Source organism: Odocoileus virginianus, chromosome 2 (genome assembly GCF_023699985.2).
Source record: "Odocoileus virginianus isolate 20LAN1187 ecotype Illinois chromosome 2, Ovbor_1.2, whole genome shotgun sequence".
Taxonomy (NCBI): domain Eukaryota; kingdom Metazoa; phylum Chordata; class Mammalia; order Artiodactyla; family Cervidae; genus Odocoileus; species Odocoileus virginianus.
The window spans coordinates 20274100-20290280 of NC_069675.1; the positions used below are offsets into that span (position 1 = coordinate 20274100).

Here is a 16181-nt window from a genome sequence, read left to right on the forward strand (position 1 = left end):
ACATAAGAAATTAGCCTTACTGCTAACATCTAAGAATACCAACTCTAACAGAACATAGGGACTTGTCATGATGCATCCATGCTGTTTACGGAGACCCAACTCAAGTTCTTACCATCTGACCCAAAGCTCTACAAGTAAAAAGGAATTTTCCAAGTGTGTGTATATATATATATATATATATATTTGTTAATTATGTTTAAGATTTATCATTAAACTTTAAATGTAGGTCTGTATGAATATGGTTAATATCAAGTTTGACTCCTGAAGCATACCAAATTAAGGAGTATTAATATTGAACACAAATCAAAAATCTAATTAGAAACATTTTATTTTAAATGTGCCAAATAAAAATCCACATTTTCAGACCATAGGATGTTAATACATTCAACAAAAATTTGTATTATCTTACTGCTGTAAATTACAGAGTAATAGTCCAGATCCATTTTGATTAGATGGTTGAAACACCCTCCCTAAGTTACACTTTACAGACATCACAAATCCCTTATAATAATGTAAACAAAATAACTTTTCCCTAAAAGGTGAACTTGAGTACTTCAGTCCACTCTTTCAGGACTTGCACTTCTTCTCGGACTTCCTGATGGGGAACGACTAAAAAGAAAAAAACATTTAAGTTTGGAACCAATTAGTGTCTAACAACCTCTTCTTGCATGTATGTCAGAGTGAAACCAAGTTAAGAAATGCTAAGGTGGCCAAAGGGTAGTAAATTCCTATAGCAGAAGTCTAAAATAAAACAAACCCTGTAAGGTTTAACAGCCTCTTCACTAATCTTACAAAACTTAGGTAAAGATAATTATTTGCTTTTTGGAGATTTGGGGGAGGGGGGGGTCATCTTAAGAAACTCTATTTAGTAGTTTAACATATAGCACCAATTCTCCAAAGAGCTCATGGAAGTAGGCAGTAAGCAAAATTCTGCAGAGGCCACACTTGACAGTTAACGTATGGCAACAAATTAGCTTACCTTCTTTTTGGAGATGGAGATCTGGACTTTGATCGGCTGTCAAAACATGAAAAGGTTGTGTTTTATTTTTGTGTGAAAAGTACTATCCAACCCCTTCAGTTACAATACAATGAAATGAACCCCCAAAGTGTCCTGAGCTTAAACTATACTGCAATTAAACTGGAAACAAAAACTCTACCATTTTTTTTTTCTTGCCAGAAGTCAATCTTCTAACACTTGTTCTTCATAAAATAATCTTTCATACTCTAAGCACAATGCTCCATACATCTATCAAATCCAACACAGGTCTCTTAATACAACCCCCAATTCACCAAGTTTTCTTTATAGCTTGGACATGACATAAACCCAAATTCACCAACTTTTCACTATAGCTTGACATGCCCCTGCCTACAAAGTCAGCCAGAACAGGCCTCGTATAAAGGAAGTTATAAAGTTTGGTTTACTAATAAGATAACTGTGCTCCTCCCTCAACTTACTTCTAAGCTCATAGCTAACAAATTCCAACAATTCAAAAACACTTTGAACTCTGGATATTGGTGCCACATAACTCAAAGAGCATCAGTGAGATTTTTACTTTACCTGCTTCGAGGCCGTGAAAGAGACCTGGATCTTGATCTCGACCTGGACCGGGATCTTAATAGAAACAAACACATTTATACCAATTAGTCCACAGGAGTAATTTCCTTAAACACCTTCTGAGTACCTTTGGCTAGGAAGAGGCTAAAACTGACCAAGATGCCCTATCAGTCTAAGACTGGACAAATACTTGGAACTACCATTTCAAAAATCTATCCCGAGTTTCTGTACAGACGTACAATATTCTTAAACAGAGTGTTGTATCCAAGGGAAATTTATGGTATTTGAGAAAACTGGTGTTAAAAGAATCCTATCAACCTCCTGAATGGAAACTTCGTTTCTTTAGGCGTTAAGTTCAGTGAAAACTCCTATGATTGGGTAGAGCTCTGTTCATGGATCAACAAACTATTATGGTTCAGGACCATCAATCTGTCAATGCAAACCAAATGAGGCTGACATATACATCTTTAGGTCCTGCGACCAAGTTAAATGCATTTATCTATAAGTTCAGGTTTTTCAACTGGAAAAGTTTTTGAATTCTGGCATTTATAAAGACTGTGCCGTTACTGAGTAGCAATAATTCTCAGTAGCATTCCCTACCACTGACATGAGCAGCATTGTCAATTCCTTTTATTATCTAGAATGTGATCCATTTCCATAACCTTTAAAAACAAATGCTGAGGTCTAATTTGATTTTTAACTTCTCAAATTTCAGTGTCTAAACCAAATATCTGGTCAAACAAGCCACATTCAATGTATGTGTATATTACCCTAAATTTTCCATGGTCTCAACCTTCAAAAAAAGAAAAACTAATTTGCTTCTGAATCTCTTCCTTGTTCTAATGGGCCTTATCAGGGACCAAGTAACTATCATCTTTTAGTGCTGTTATCATTTGTCTATAAACTGACTTATAGGTATATGAGAGTAGATCTCAACAGATATAAACTGACTCCAGAAGTTTTCAACATGTTTACCCAGAGTGCTCACTGGAATGATTTGAAGATTTAAGCCTTAGACCCCCCTCCATCACCTCTGTAGCGCCCTTAAAATCTTTAGTTGGCTTTTCTTCATTTGGACATGTTCATAGTGAACTTTTTTTTCCCCAAATATCTTCTGAAGCATTCCATTTTGATTGGGTCCGTAAGATACTCCACCGCTGTCATTAAGACGGGACAATCCAAATACAAATAAGGGGGAAAAAAGGTGCTACATACTGGAAATACCTCGATCCTTTTATAGAACCAGACCTAGATCGTCTGAGTGAAGCTGATCTTGATCTACGAAGAGACACAGATCTTGATCGCCGAGGAGATGCTGATCTTGACCTAGACATTAAATCAAAGTAATTTCAATGTGATTCCAATTAAACTTCACCACTTCTTACCAGTTAAGTTTAAACAAGATCTCTCACCTCCTTCCCCTGCTCCTGCTGCGTGAGCGAGAGTATCGTCTACCTCTGGATCTCGAATGTGATCTAGACCGTGACCTATTTTTCAAGTCAGAAAAAAATATAATATTAGATGGCAACTCCTTTTAGAGTCGGTGTGCCTCTGCTGAAACCAAATCTCAAACTATTTAAATTTAGTGTCTCATTTGGAAATAAACTCTGGGCCTATTAGTTGTCGTTTTTTTTTTTTTTTAAACTACCTAAAAAAAGATTTGTTAAAAGCTCAATTACATTTTAGATTAACATAATATAAAACACTGTAATGTGTATTTAAAATAAACCTTGCAAGTTTGCAGGTCGACCCTCTTTGGCCCATGGTCTAGTAGATCTAGACGATCTAGAAGTATCTATAGCCGATCGCTGCATCTAGATGTTTTCTTCAATCTACACGACGATCAAACTGACAGCCAAATGAGCCAGGTGAGGCTTGATTGACGCAAGAAGATTTTTCTAGTTGGGAATGTGGTCAATCTGGTGTTCCTCTTTCTAAACCGGAGGGGCCCCCAATTGTAAGCCAAATTTACTGTTACGGCGATCACCGTCTCAAATTTTCTGCCCTTTAAAGAATAAGGTGAAGCTAGGTGTAGATGACTCGAGGGGATCTGGCCTCTTATGCTGATCACCTCAAGGTCTAGGAGGATCTTAATTGTCGGATTTGCAAGGCGCCTCAGCATGATATCATAAGGCTCGTGACATTCTGAATCAAGGCGACTGACTCAAACGAAGAAACCTGAAAGGTTTTGACCAGGTTGATTATTAATACATTAACATTTCTTTAATTAAACAAAAATTGTAAAATACACCTGTAACAATTAACATTCAAGTTTACAGAAAAATACGTTTGTGCCTTGCTAATAAAAAAATTACTTGATTAACTAGTACACTAACCATTCCTTTATTAAAATAAATACCTGCTTCTTCTTCGGCGGCTATAGCGATGACAATCATAAGCATAATGTCCCTTTTCGCCACACTCATAGCATCTATCATTGGGATCAAAGGGACGTCGGGCAGGTGGTCTATCAAATCGAGATCTCCGAGGCATGCCTGTTGATAGTTCAACTCTCACTCGGGAACCACAAATAACTCTACAAAAAATAACAATAAAACTGTAATGCTTAAAAAAAAAGTAAGCTCTGTACTTAGAACTTTCCAACCACTCTTTGCCCTCAGAAGCTCCAGCTGTATCTTTTTTTTCCCATTTATTTTTATTAGTTGGAGGCTAATTACTTTACAATATTGTAGTGGTTTTTGCCATACATTGACATGAATCAGCCATGGATTTACATGTATTCCCCATCCCTATCCCCAGCTATATCTTTATAAGTCCTTCAAACTTCACTTTTGCTTTCAGTTCCTGTCTTCATAAAATGATCAGCTAATTATTTAAAAACTCCTCCAGACTACAGAATTCAAGCCTGGCACAGGAACATTCTCACCAAGATCTCACTTACTTTCCATCCAGGCCTCGAACTGCATCTTCTGCATCTCTAGGGTCTTCAAATTCCACAAAGGCAAATCCTGGAGGATTTCTGGCAATCCATACAGTTCTCAAAGGCCCATAATAACTGAAAGCCCTTTCTAGCTCTCCTTTGCCAGCACCAGTTCCCAGGTTACCAACATACACCTTGGTTTCTGTTTAAAAAACGCAAAGAAAAGAGCGCACGTTATGCAAATAATCTGGCCTAAGTTTGAATTCTTTGCTTAAGTCCATCTTTAACAGTGCAAAACATACTTAGTACTCTATCAAGGACTAAATTTAGTCTTATTTCTGAAAAGCTAAGCGTACGAACCAAGTTCTTAACATTCAATGGGGGGGGGGGGGGGGGTTGGGGGCCCCGCGGGAAACCTCCAAATACGAGCACAGCAGCGTGGTAGAATACTCCGAGGCGTGGGGCGGAGTCCGCCCCGGTCCCGCCCCCGAGTCCCGGCAGCCCCAGGCACGCTGAGAGCGCGCGGGCCGCCGGCGGCAGCGGCGTCCTCGGTGAGCGGGCCGCAGCGGAAGGCGGACCGGGAGCGGGGCTGCGCCGACTCCCGTACTCTGCAGCAAGCGCCCCAGGCGCAGGCTCGCCCGGGACTCCAGCTCCCCGCCCCAGAAGCCATAAACCGTGCTCGGAAAAGCCAAAACAGAAAAACCAGCCGCCAGACTTAAAGATCACGCTTCCATTCCCACTCAACAACCCGACCATTTGACGAGAATGCTCAGCTCGAAGCTGCCAGTTTTCTAAGTCTTAAATTCATCCTTTCTTTTACTGCTGCGACCACATCTGTCAGCTAAAGTGGCGGGAAAGCACCAAAGAAATGCGCCACCATGCTCGTCAATGTGCGCAAAATGGCAGCCGAGGGGGGGGGGTGGGGGACGGGCGGGCAGGCGGGCAGCTCGAAGAAGGGCAACAACAACAGTGACTGAGGGCCTGGCTCGGGCTGGGCGGGAGACTAAAATGCCCAAGAACTTAAAGATACCCGCCAGAGACCTACCCCAGCCACCCGCTGTCCTCCTGCGATACCCCGCCGCCGCTGCCTCCAGCTTCGTATGGTGTGCGCCGAAGCCGCCATTACGCACGCGGAATAACCGTCTCCCAACCGCCGCGCCAACCTCACGACCTCTAATACTCACTACACCCACAGCAACCTCCCTTACTGGCCCTCAGCCTCTTACCTCCTCCGTACCGCCCATAGCGCGACATGATGACCGGCCTGCGAGCTGGGCTCTTTCAGCTCGCAGCGCCCAGAGAACGACGAACACAAAACCAACAAAACCGCCTCACACCCCAACGGTCCCGGCGGCACTACGAGGAAGCGCCTGGGTTCGCGCTTATATATGCGGCAGCTGGGTTTCGTTGCGCATGCGTCATCTCGACGTTCTGCGCGGCACAAAGGAGCTGGGCGGAAACAGCAGAGAAGCGGTGCGGAGGGAACTGATGGGGTTGAGACGCGAATCCTGGGCGGAGGGATACGTTTCCATGGCAACGCGGCGATCCAGTCTGTAAACCCTTGGCCCTTCCCCACGTTGTCCTGCCCCCTCCCCTCCCCCTTTTCCCTGGGTCCTACTCATTTTCCTTCCCTCAGTCTCCTCCCCCCCGCCTTCATTTACGCCCCCTCGCATCTTGGGACCCTTAGCTGTGGTAATCTTTCAGATGCTCTAGACAGGCCTCATGAAAGGTTGTAAGGTTTAACCGCCGATGTTGCTGCCGTCTCCGCCTTTCTGCTGGGGGACCTGACCTCGACTGCTACTCATTGATCTTTGTGGCTCCTCAGAGGTAATCGGGAGCTTGGGCCAGGGTGAGAACCCGCTAAACCCCCACGTTCTGAGTAGTGGTCCTCAAAACCACCATGGGCCTCGAAAGGGGTGACGCCCCCAAGGGACCGCCAGCCCTGAATCGACCCTTCTGCCCCTTCGGAACCGGCCACCAGTTTTCCCCAACACCGTTCTCGGAGTTAGGGGGACAAAGAAGTAGAGGGTCCCCCCTCCCACCTCCTTTTATTGAAATCGTGACATAACCCTAAATCCTTAAATCATTTGTGGTAGTGGCAATTCTGAAATCATTTGCATTTGACGCACAAAGTGATATCTGTGCTTCCTTTCTAGTGCTTTCTGCTTTGCACTGTAGTACCACATCTCATCCACTAATACTGTATCCTGAGGATGAGGAGTTTCTTAAGTCGTCTCTGAGTAAGCAGTCTTGCTGCTCAGTCATTCTGTATATCAAATAAGTGAAAATCTTTTCTTTGTTAGAATCGCTTGAAAAATGCAGTTTCAATTTTATACAATGTATTTGCCAGACACCAGCTCTGTAAATACAGATTTCACTTTTACCATCCATTTAAAAAAAGGCATTGCACCGTAAATACTTGGAATACATGAGTTGGAAATGTTCCACAAAACAAGAGGAAATTCTCAGGTATTTTTTTTTTCTTTTTTCATTTGCTGTAACTTCACTTGGTATGTATAGATGTGGGATACACAGTACAGGAGGAAGGGGACTTAGTTAAATTAGCATGTATTCAGGTAAATAAAAAATGAATTCTTTCGGAGTAATGCTAAGAATTTACATTATTTCCATAACTTTTCAAATTATGGAAGGAATTAGTCTTATTTTTTTGTTGTTATCTACTTAACAGAGATCTTCTTAAAAGGATTAAACAAAACCAATCCTTTACATGCTCATTTATATACACTTTAAATAGAAAGAGCATAGGTACAAAGCATAGGTAATTTAAAAAAATAGTGCTTATTATACTGCATAGTTTCTCATAGACTTCAATAAATATTTTGGGGGCTCTGAATACAAAGTCTACTGTACAAAAGAATTTTTGAGCAAATAACCATGTAAACAGTATGAAAAGAAGCAACTGTCCAACTTACGACAAACTGATTTCAAGCACATTAAAGGGAAAGGGATAAACCTGGACTGGCTTGCCTGAGTCTGTAACTTAAGTCTCTCTCATTAAAGGAGGGACAATTCTAGGCTGGGCTTTGCTAACCTCATTGCCATGAAAAAATAATAGTACTGTGTACTCCTTTTGTACCCTGTTATATTGAAAACTTTCTCTCTAAGAACAATTCTTTTCACTAAATATCAGTCCAATTAGGGAGATTTTTTTTTGTACAGTTCTTTTATTCCTACTGATTGTTTTTAAATCAGTTTCACATAAATTTTTGCCTGTAGAATTCTGTATTAATTTAAGGTCAAATTCCCAGTTGCAATTTGAATGTGAAAGTTAATTCAATTCAACAAATATTCTAATATTTCCTATATGACTTTTTTAAATCTTAAGTTTCTGTTGTTAAATATTAATATTATTAGTTTAATGAAGGGAGGGGTAATTCTTTTGAAAGCTGCAGCTTTCAAAATGTATCTACATTCCCTCGATTCAGTATTTCCAGAGAAACATTAGAGAAATATTCACCTTTTCTAATGGAAGGAAATATGAAAAGAGGATTTAATGTTGACTGCCTATAATAAAATGAAACAAAACAAAGGAATTAACAGCAACAAAAAAGAAATATTCACCTTTTATCTATCTTTATTTTTAGTTTCACTTTTAAGTCATTGTCATCATTTTATTTGGATGTGAAAACTTTAAAACAAGAAAAACAGTTTTAGACCTTTTGCTGCATGTATTACTTTTTAGTAAGAGATAATCTTTATTTTAGAATAGTATTACCAAAAATGGCTCCCCTCCTGCCCCCCCTCAAGGCTTTCAGGATGTTAGTTCCCCCACCAGGGATTGAGCCTGGGCCCTCAAGAGTGAAAATGCAAAGTCCTAACCACTGGACCTCTGGGGAATTTCCCCAACACTAGTCATTTAATATATTTTTATGTATGTTCTGTGTATGTTTGTCCTGAGATAAATCCAAACAACTGTGTTCAACTACAACTTCCCTTTTTCAATATTTCATACTCTGCTATTCCCTCTGGAATATCTTAAAATTCTGGGAAGAAACAATTATTAGAGGCAGGCTTATAAGTCTTTCATACTGTATAAAGAAATTAACTTCTCATTAGCTAAGTACTGGACAGCAGTTAGTACTGAAGTGTATAGGAGGGAGAGGGGAACAACAGTTAAAGAGCCACAAATGCTTTGACCCAACTCTAAGGTGTAAACTCGGAAGAGGGAAGTTGTGATTTAAGAGTGCCCCACTGATACAAATACTCCTAAATGGATGGTTTCGGCATTTGGAGCAATCCAGGAAGAGTGAGGCTCTCTGAGGAATGCCTATTGTGTTAAAAAGTGTGAAACTATTAACTGTCATCAAGCCCTAAACCAATCACTTGTGTTGTTCCTTCTTTAAGGAAGACTATTAATGAAAGTGACTCGATCAGCTTAATGTCGTAATTAGAGCTAGACTAGCTTAGACTTAGAGTTTAGCACTTAGCACTATCTAAAAATTTAATATGATCTGGGCCCTTGGACAAAATGGAAATTTCCTCAAAGCCGGGTACAAAACTCTGAAACATGGTGCTGGCCATCCTTCAGTGGCCACTCGTAAGATGTCTCTCTTAACTCAATGACTGCAGGAAGAGCAGTTGTCACTTTTCTTCTTTGACTCAATGCACATAGAGAAAAATCATCTGACACATATGACATGCAAAAACTCAAAAGAAAGGTTTTTCATGAAAAGTAAATCCCCAGGAATCCCAAAATCACACCCTGAAACCTTCTTAAAGGTTCTATACAAAGGTATTTGCCTATGGAATGGGGAGATATGTATTTGTGAGCAATGTGGAAATTGTCACTTTTATCACCAAATTTAGCCTTGGAGGCTAATTTCTATGAGATTAGGTATACCTTAAAAAAATTACATATATATAGGGAATTATCTGGTGGTCCTGTGGTTAGGACTTTCTCTTCCATTGCTGGGTTCGATCCCTGATTGGGGAACCAAGCTCCTGCAAACAGCACAGTCAAAAACATAAAATGAAACATTAAAAAAAAAAAAATTTAGGGACTTCCCTGATGGTCCAGTGGCTAAGACTCCTCGCTCCCATTGCAGGGGGCCCAGTTGGATCCCTGGTCAGGGAACTAGATCCCACTTGCCTCAGTTTAGTGTTCAAATGCCACAACTAAAAGATCCTGCATGCTGCATTTAGGTGCAGGGAAATAAATTTTTTAAAAACTTTTTAAAATGGATAGAATCTATTTCAAAACATATGGCAAATGGATGCATATGGTATAACTCTCAAATAATTAAAGTAAGATTGTATATGAAAGAAATGCCTTGAAATTAAGAGATAAGAGGACTTCTCTACCAGATCACTAGTCTAACCACCTCATTTTTCAAATGAGACTAAACCTAGAATTGCAGCATGATGAGTGCAGTGGTTCCCAAATCCTACTACAAAGACAGTCAGTCTGTCTGAGCTTGAATGAAAATTTCTCTGGTCTCAGAAAAATATAAACTATTGCCAACCACTCTTTCTTGGGAAAAACCATCCTTTATTTATTATGTCTTTTTTTCTGTTAAAATATTCCTCCCATCATTTTTTAAAGTGAAAGAATGCTAAGAACTTTTTAAAAAAATCTCATGTGTTTTCTTGATAGAAACAGTGTGTCCTCTCTGTCCCCCAATTTTTTCAGACCTATCTAGTTCTCCAAATTCAAGGATCCAGAATTTCTCATAAAGAACAAATCATGACTTGACCCAATAAAAAATAGAGAAAAAATCAGACAGTAAGAAATCAAAGTAAAAGCAGAAAAAATGCCTGTCCTTAATAAAAATGCAAATTAAAACTGCATCCTATTTCTATCAGGAGTGCAGTGAAATTGCCACTTACACACACTAATGGGAATGTGAAATAATACATTTGAGGAGGTCAATTTGGCAATGTGTTTTAAAATTATTAAGTTACATGTATGTTTTGGACTAGTAATCTTACTTCCTGAAATTAATCATAGATGCTCATAAAGATTTATCTGGAAAAATGTTGGTAAGATATTATCTTTTCAAAAGTTGGAAATAATTTGAAAATCAAACATAAAGCATTGGTTAAATGTTGTTGTTCAGTTGCTAAGTCTCGTCTGACTCTTTGTGACCCCAAGGACACAAGGCTTCCCTGTCCTTCACCATCTTTCAGAGTGTGCTCAGATTCATGTTCATTGAGTTGGTAATGCTATCTAATCATCTCATCCTTTGTTGCCCACTTCTCCTTTTGCTTTAAGTTCTTTCCCAGCATCTGGATCTTTGCCGGTGTCAGCTCTTTGCATCAGGTGGCCAAACTATTTGGAGCTTTAGCTTCAGCATCAGTCTTTCCAGTGAATATTCAGTATTGATTTCCTTTAGGATTGACTGCTTTAATCTTGCAGTCCAAGGGACTCTCAGGGGTCTTCTCCAGTACTACAGTTTGAAAGCATCAATTCTTCAGCGATCAGCCTTCTTTATGGTCCAACTCTCACATCTGTACATGACTGCTGGAAAAACCATAACTTTGACTAGATTCACCTTTGTCAGCAAAGTGATGTCTTTGCTTTTTTAATACACTGTCTAGGTTTATCATGGCTTTTCTTCCAAGGAGCAAGTGTCTTTTAATTTCATGGCCACCATCACTGTCTGCAGTGATTTTGGAGACCAAGAAAATAAAATCTGTCACTGTTTCCAGTTTTTCTCCATCTGTTTGTTATGAAGTTGATATGACCAGATTCCATGATCTTAGTTTCCTGAATGTTGAGTTTTAGGTCAGCCTTTTTACTCTCCTCTTTCATCTTCATCAAGAGATTCTTTAGTTTCTTTTCACCTGCTGCCATTAGAGTGGTGTCATCTGTATATCTGAGGTTGTTGATATTTCTCCTGGCAGTCTTTCTGGGTTTTTTTTTAATTGGCACTGCTAGGTCTTTGTTGCTGTGCAAGGACTTTCTCTAGTTGCCATGAGTGAGGTCTACTCTCTAGTTTCAGTGTGCAGTCTTCTCATTACAACAGCTTCTCTGTTCAACTTCAGGTTTCTCGTCATTAGTGGTTGGGGCATACACTTGGATTACTGTGGTATTGATGGTTTGCCTTGGAAAAAGACAGAATGATCTCTGTTTAGGTACTGCATTTCAGACTCTTGTTGATTACGAGGGCTACTCCATTTCTTCTAAGGGATTCTTGCTCAAAGTAATAGATACAATGGTCATCTGTATTAAATTCTCCCGTTCCCGTCCATTTTAGTTCACTGATTCCTAAGATGTCAATGTTTCACTCTTACCATCTCCTGCTTGACCATGTCCAATATACCTTGATTCATAGACCTAATGTTCCAGGTTCCTGTGCAGTATTGTTCTTGACAGCATTGTACTTTACTTTCATTACCAGACACATCCACAACTGAGCATTGTATCCACTTTAGCCCAGTTGCTTCATTCTTTCTGAAGCTATTAATAATTGCCCTCTGCTCTTCCCTAGTAGCATATGGGACACCTTCCAATCAGGGGGCTCATCTTTTGGTGTCATATCTTTCTGCCTTATCATACTGTTCATGAAGTTTTAGTGGCAAGAATACTGGAGTGGTTTGCCATTCCCTCCTCCAGTGGACCACGTTTTATCAGAACTCTCTACTATGACGTGTCCATCTTGGGTGGCCCTATATGGCATAGCTCATAACTTCATCGAGTTATGCTATCCAGTTCACCACAACAAGGCTGTGATCCATGAAGGGGTGATTAAATGTTATGGCACATAAATTGGTTACATATATTATGACCATTAAGAACCACATGGTAGAATTCTCCAATGTCAGAAAAATGTTAATGGTATGTAATTAAGTAAAAAAAGCAGATTTGAAAATGATATGCATGCACAGAATAATTCTGGTTTTATGAAAATAAACTATATTAATAAAGTAATTTAAGTTTTCTTATTTTTCTGCATTTTACAATTTCCTATACTTTTTCTTTTTAAATTGAGAGGCTTGGAGACAAAGGAGTTCCAAGTTTGAACTGAGAATCACTGTTTAGTAGTTGTGTTAATTGGAACATCTGGCTCTACTTGTCATTCTAGGTTCGAGATTTTGCAAAAGAAAACATGGGTTTTAATGATGCTGTCTGTGGGTGAGTGGTATCATGAATGTAGTTTCTGTGGTTTTGGTTATTTAAAAAATTTTTTCTGTTATGACCTGAATTGCTTCTAGTAAAAAATTGAATGTAATCTAAATATAAATAAATAGAAATATTTTAAGTGGAAGTCATAATGGAGGAATTAAACAGGATAGTTAATCTAGGGAGAATCTTGTGTTAGTATGTAACCTCCCACACTGTTAACTGTGGTTGCCTCTGGGAAGTGAAATTTGGTTGAAGGTAGAAAAGGGCCTTCATCATTTAACTGTACAGTGAGGTCTTCTGTATTGTTTGCAGGTTTTGTGTTTTTGTAAACAAATATAGTACTTTTGTAATAATGCTTCAACATTACAACGTGCCCTTCTCCCCCAATCTCTATGCAATTTACTCAACGTTATCTTCCTTCATAGCTCTTCTAACCTCTAACCTCTTCATTTACTCTGTGTGAGTTTATCACAGTGTGAGATCCACAAGGGCAGCGACAGCGACTTTGTTTCACTCCCTGATGCATTCTTATTGTCTGGCATTGTGCCTGGCTTGTACAGCACTACATTCTCAATATTTGTAGAATTAATTCTACTGAGAAACTATTTCACATGGTTGTTGCTCAATTAATATTTACAAAGCATTTCCCTTGTGGCTCAGCTGGTAAAGAATCCTCCTGCAATGTGGGAGACCTGGGTTTGATTCCCTGGGTTGGGAAGATCCCCTGGAGAAGGGAAAGGCTTACCCATTCCAGTATTCTGTCCTTGAGAATTCCATGGACTGTATATCCCATGGGGTCGCAAAGAGTTGGACACAACTGAGAGACTTTCACATTGCATTATCACATTGCATAGATAGATATTTAGGTTCCAAATCTGAACCTCTGATTCTCTTAGTCCATAGAGATTTCTTTTGCACCACACTGCCTTCCTAGAAGTAACTTGTTTTGTCTTTTTCTCAACTCTTTGAGAGTTGTAGTGAAACATTTATTTTACATTATAAAAATCTGCCTGTGAAACCTGCAGATTGCTACCATTTTCCTGTGGGGCACTATTGGTATTTAAAGCAACAACAACAATAGAAACTCTACTATATTCTAGAATGGTTCTTTTTTTAAAATCATTTTAAATTGAAGTGTAGTTGATATACAATATTATATAGGGAAAAGGTGTACAATGTAGTGATTCACAGTTTTTAAAGTTAAGCTTCATTTATAATTATTGTAAAACTGTATTGTATATTTCCCATGTTGTACAGTACATCCTTGTAGTTTATTTTATACCTTATAGTTTATACCTCTTAATCGCCTACTCCTATAATGCCCCCCTGCCTTTTCTCTCTTCACTGGTAACCACTAGTTTGTTCTCAGTATCTATGAATCTGCTTCTTGTTTGTTGTTTTCACTAGTTTGTTGTATTTTTTAGATTCCACATATAAGTGACAGCTTATGGTATTTGTCTTGCCATGTCTGACATGTCACTTAACATTATGCCCTCTAAGTCCATCCATGTTGCTGCAGATGCAAAATTTCATTCTTTTTTATGGCTGGTAGTATTCCAATGTGTATAAATATATTATATACATATGCGTGCATGCTCAGTTGCTCATTTGTGTCCAACTTTTTGTGACCCCATGGAGTGTAGCCCACCAGGTTTCTCTGTCCATGGAATTTTCCAGGCAAGAATACTGAAGTGGATTGCCATTTCCTACTTCAAGGGATCTTTCCTACCCAGGAATCAAACCGAGGTCTCCCACATTGCAGGCATATGCTTTACCATCTGAGCCATCAAGGAAGCCTATATATACATACATATATATCATATCTTGTTTATCCATTCATCTATTGATGGACACTTACGTTGCTTCTTTATCTTAGCAATTGTAGATAATGCTGCTTTGAAAATTGGGGTGCATGTATCTTTTTGAATTATTATTTTTGGTTTTTTCTAGTGTATACCCAGGAGTGAAATTGCTGGATCATATGGTAGTTCTATTTTTAGTTTTTTTGAGAAACCTCAAGGCTGTTTTCCATAGTGGCTGCACTAATTTACATTCCCGCCAGGGTTCCCATTTCTTTTTTTTCTTAATATATATATTTTATTGAATATACTTACAATGTTACAGGTGCACAGCAGGGTGGTTCAGTTGTACATACACACATATATTATTTTTCAAATTATTTTCCATTAAAGGTTATTACAAGATATTGACTGTAGTTTCCTGTGCTATACACTAAACTTTTGTTGCTTGTTGCATATCTATTTTTTTAATTAGAATTTATCATTCTATTCATACTAAGTCAAACAAGTGGATCAAGATGACATAAATTTTTTAGGCAAAAATTCATAAGTTTTCTAAAATATATATATTACACATATTTATATATATATATGTATACAAATATTTTTCTACTATGCTTGAGAAAGAACATCAAAGAAAAGAAGAGATGGAGAAATTGGAAAACTTAAACTAAATGAAATGGGAGCACTGAATATGAAATAGAAATAGTGAAGCTAGATAAAAGTAAAATATCATCATATAGTCCAGTTGTTTTTAAACATGGCTGCTCATTAGAAATATATCTGGAGCTTTGGAGGAAGAAAAAGCAATATATGGGCATTTGTATTTTTCAAAAAATTCAAAGATAATTCTGATATGCATCTGGATTTTAAAAAATGATTACAGGTTTTTCTATTAAATGGTAGCTTTGGTGATGTAGAATGATGTTTACCAGCTTTCACAATCCAAAAGGATGATTATAATTGCAAGCCATAATGGGGGCCTGATTAACCTAACAATAAAAAGTAATCATATACAGTTTGGGGGGGGGTCAAGCAGAGTGATGTAGTAAGTGGAAGTGCATACATGCACATGTTTTCATCTACCCAGCCAGTCTATGTCTTTTGGTTGGTGCATTTAATCCATTTACATTTAAGATAATTATTGATATGTATGATTCTATTACTATTTTAATTGGGTTTATTTTATGTAAGTCTTTTTCTTCTCTTGTGCTTCCTGTTTTAGCATTTGTCATAAAGCTGGTTGGATGGTGCTGAATTCTCTTAGTTTTTGCTTGTCTGGAAAGCTTTTGATTGCTCCATCAAATCTGAATGGAGAATAGCCAGACAAAAAGCATGGAGCCAGAGTCTGTCCAGCCAACTCTTGCTGGGTAGAGTATTCTTGGTTGTAGTTTCTTCCCTTTCATCACTAAATATATTGTGCCATTCCCTCTGGTTTGTAGAGTTTGTTGAGAAATCAGCTGATAACTTGATGGGAGTTCCCTTGTATGTTATTTGTTATTTTTCCCTTGTTGCTTTTAACATTTTATCTTTATCTTTAATTTTTGTCAGTGTGATTATTATGTGTTTCAGTGTGTTCCTTCTTGGGTTTATCCTGCCTGGGACTGTCTGTGCTTCTTGGACTTAGTTGACTATTTCCATTGCCATGTGAGGAAAGTTTTCAGCTAGTATCTCTTCATATATTTTCTCAGGTCCTTTCTCACTCTCTTTTCCCTCTGGGACTCCTATAATACGAATGTTGGTGTGCTTAATGTTGTCCCAGAAATCTCTTAGGCTGTCTTCATTTTTTTTGTTGTTCTTTTTCCTATGTTCTGTTCTGTGGCAGTGATTTCCACCATTCTTTTCTCCAGGTCATTTATC

The 16181-nt window shown here is 38.6% G+C and overlaps 2 protein-coding genes across 12 annotated transcripts in view; one reads left to right on the top strand and one right to left on the bottom strand.

Moving 5' to 3' along the window:
• Positions 1 to 310: 310 nt before the first annotated feature.
• On the bottom strand, positions 311 to 5795 carry SRSF7 (serine and arginine rich splicing factor 7). Of its 3 annotated transcripts, none has more exons than XM_070477134.1 (8): positions 5663 to 5795; positions 4458 to 4638; positions 3915 to 4091; positions 2968 to 3042; positions 2804 to 2881; positions 1559 to 1612; positions 980 to 1015; positions 311 to 609 (listed from the first exon to the last, which is right to left on the bottom strand). In XM_070477134.1, the coding sequence occupies exons 1-8, from the start codon at positions 5688 to 5690 to the stop codon at positions 555 to 557; spliced, it is 684 nt and encodes a 227-aa protein (XP_070333235.1). In that variant the 5' UTR covers positions 5691 to 5795; the 3' UTR covers positions 311 to 554. The 3 variants fall into 3 exon arrangements, with proteins under 3 accessions (XP_070333235.1, XP_070333228.1, XP_070333220.1); XM_070477127.1 differs by having other exon boundaries at positions 2780 to 2881; positions 5663 to 5794; XM_070477119.1 differs by having other exon boundaries at positions 2771 to 2881; positions 5663 to 5794.
• A 27-nt stretch (positions 5796 to 5822) lies between these two features.
• Positions 5823 to 16181, top strand: part of GEMIN6 (gem nuclear organelle associated protein 6) — a 45319-nt gene continuing 34960 nt past the window's right edge. For 4 of the 9 annotated variants that reach the window (XR_011491412.1, XR_011491415.1, XM_070477076.1 and 1 more), the window contains exon 1: positions 5992 to 6263. The gene's annotated coding sequence lies outside the window, so the exon portion shown is untranslated. The other 5 variants (XR_011491418.1, XR_011491420.1, XR_011491421.1 and 2 more) reach the window with 5 other exon arrangements.

What these genes read in the sequence shown, in the direction of transcription:
- SRSF7 (XM_070477119.1), bottom strand. Translation starts at nt 5,690, where the DNA reads ATGTCGCGCTATGGGCGGTACGGAGGAG. An exon ending in CTATGGGCGGTACGGAGGAG is followed by an intron (nt 4,639 to 5,662) that starts GTAAGAGGCTGA and finishes TTTTTTAAACAG; the next exon opens with AAACCAAGGTGTATGTTGGT. An exon ending in AGCAGGAGCAGGGGAAGGAG is followed by an intron (nt 2,882 to 2,967) that starts GTGAGAGATCTT and finishes TTTAATGTCTAG; the next exon opens with GTCAAGATCAGCATCTCCTC.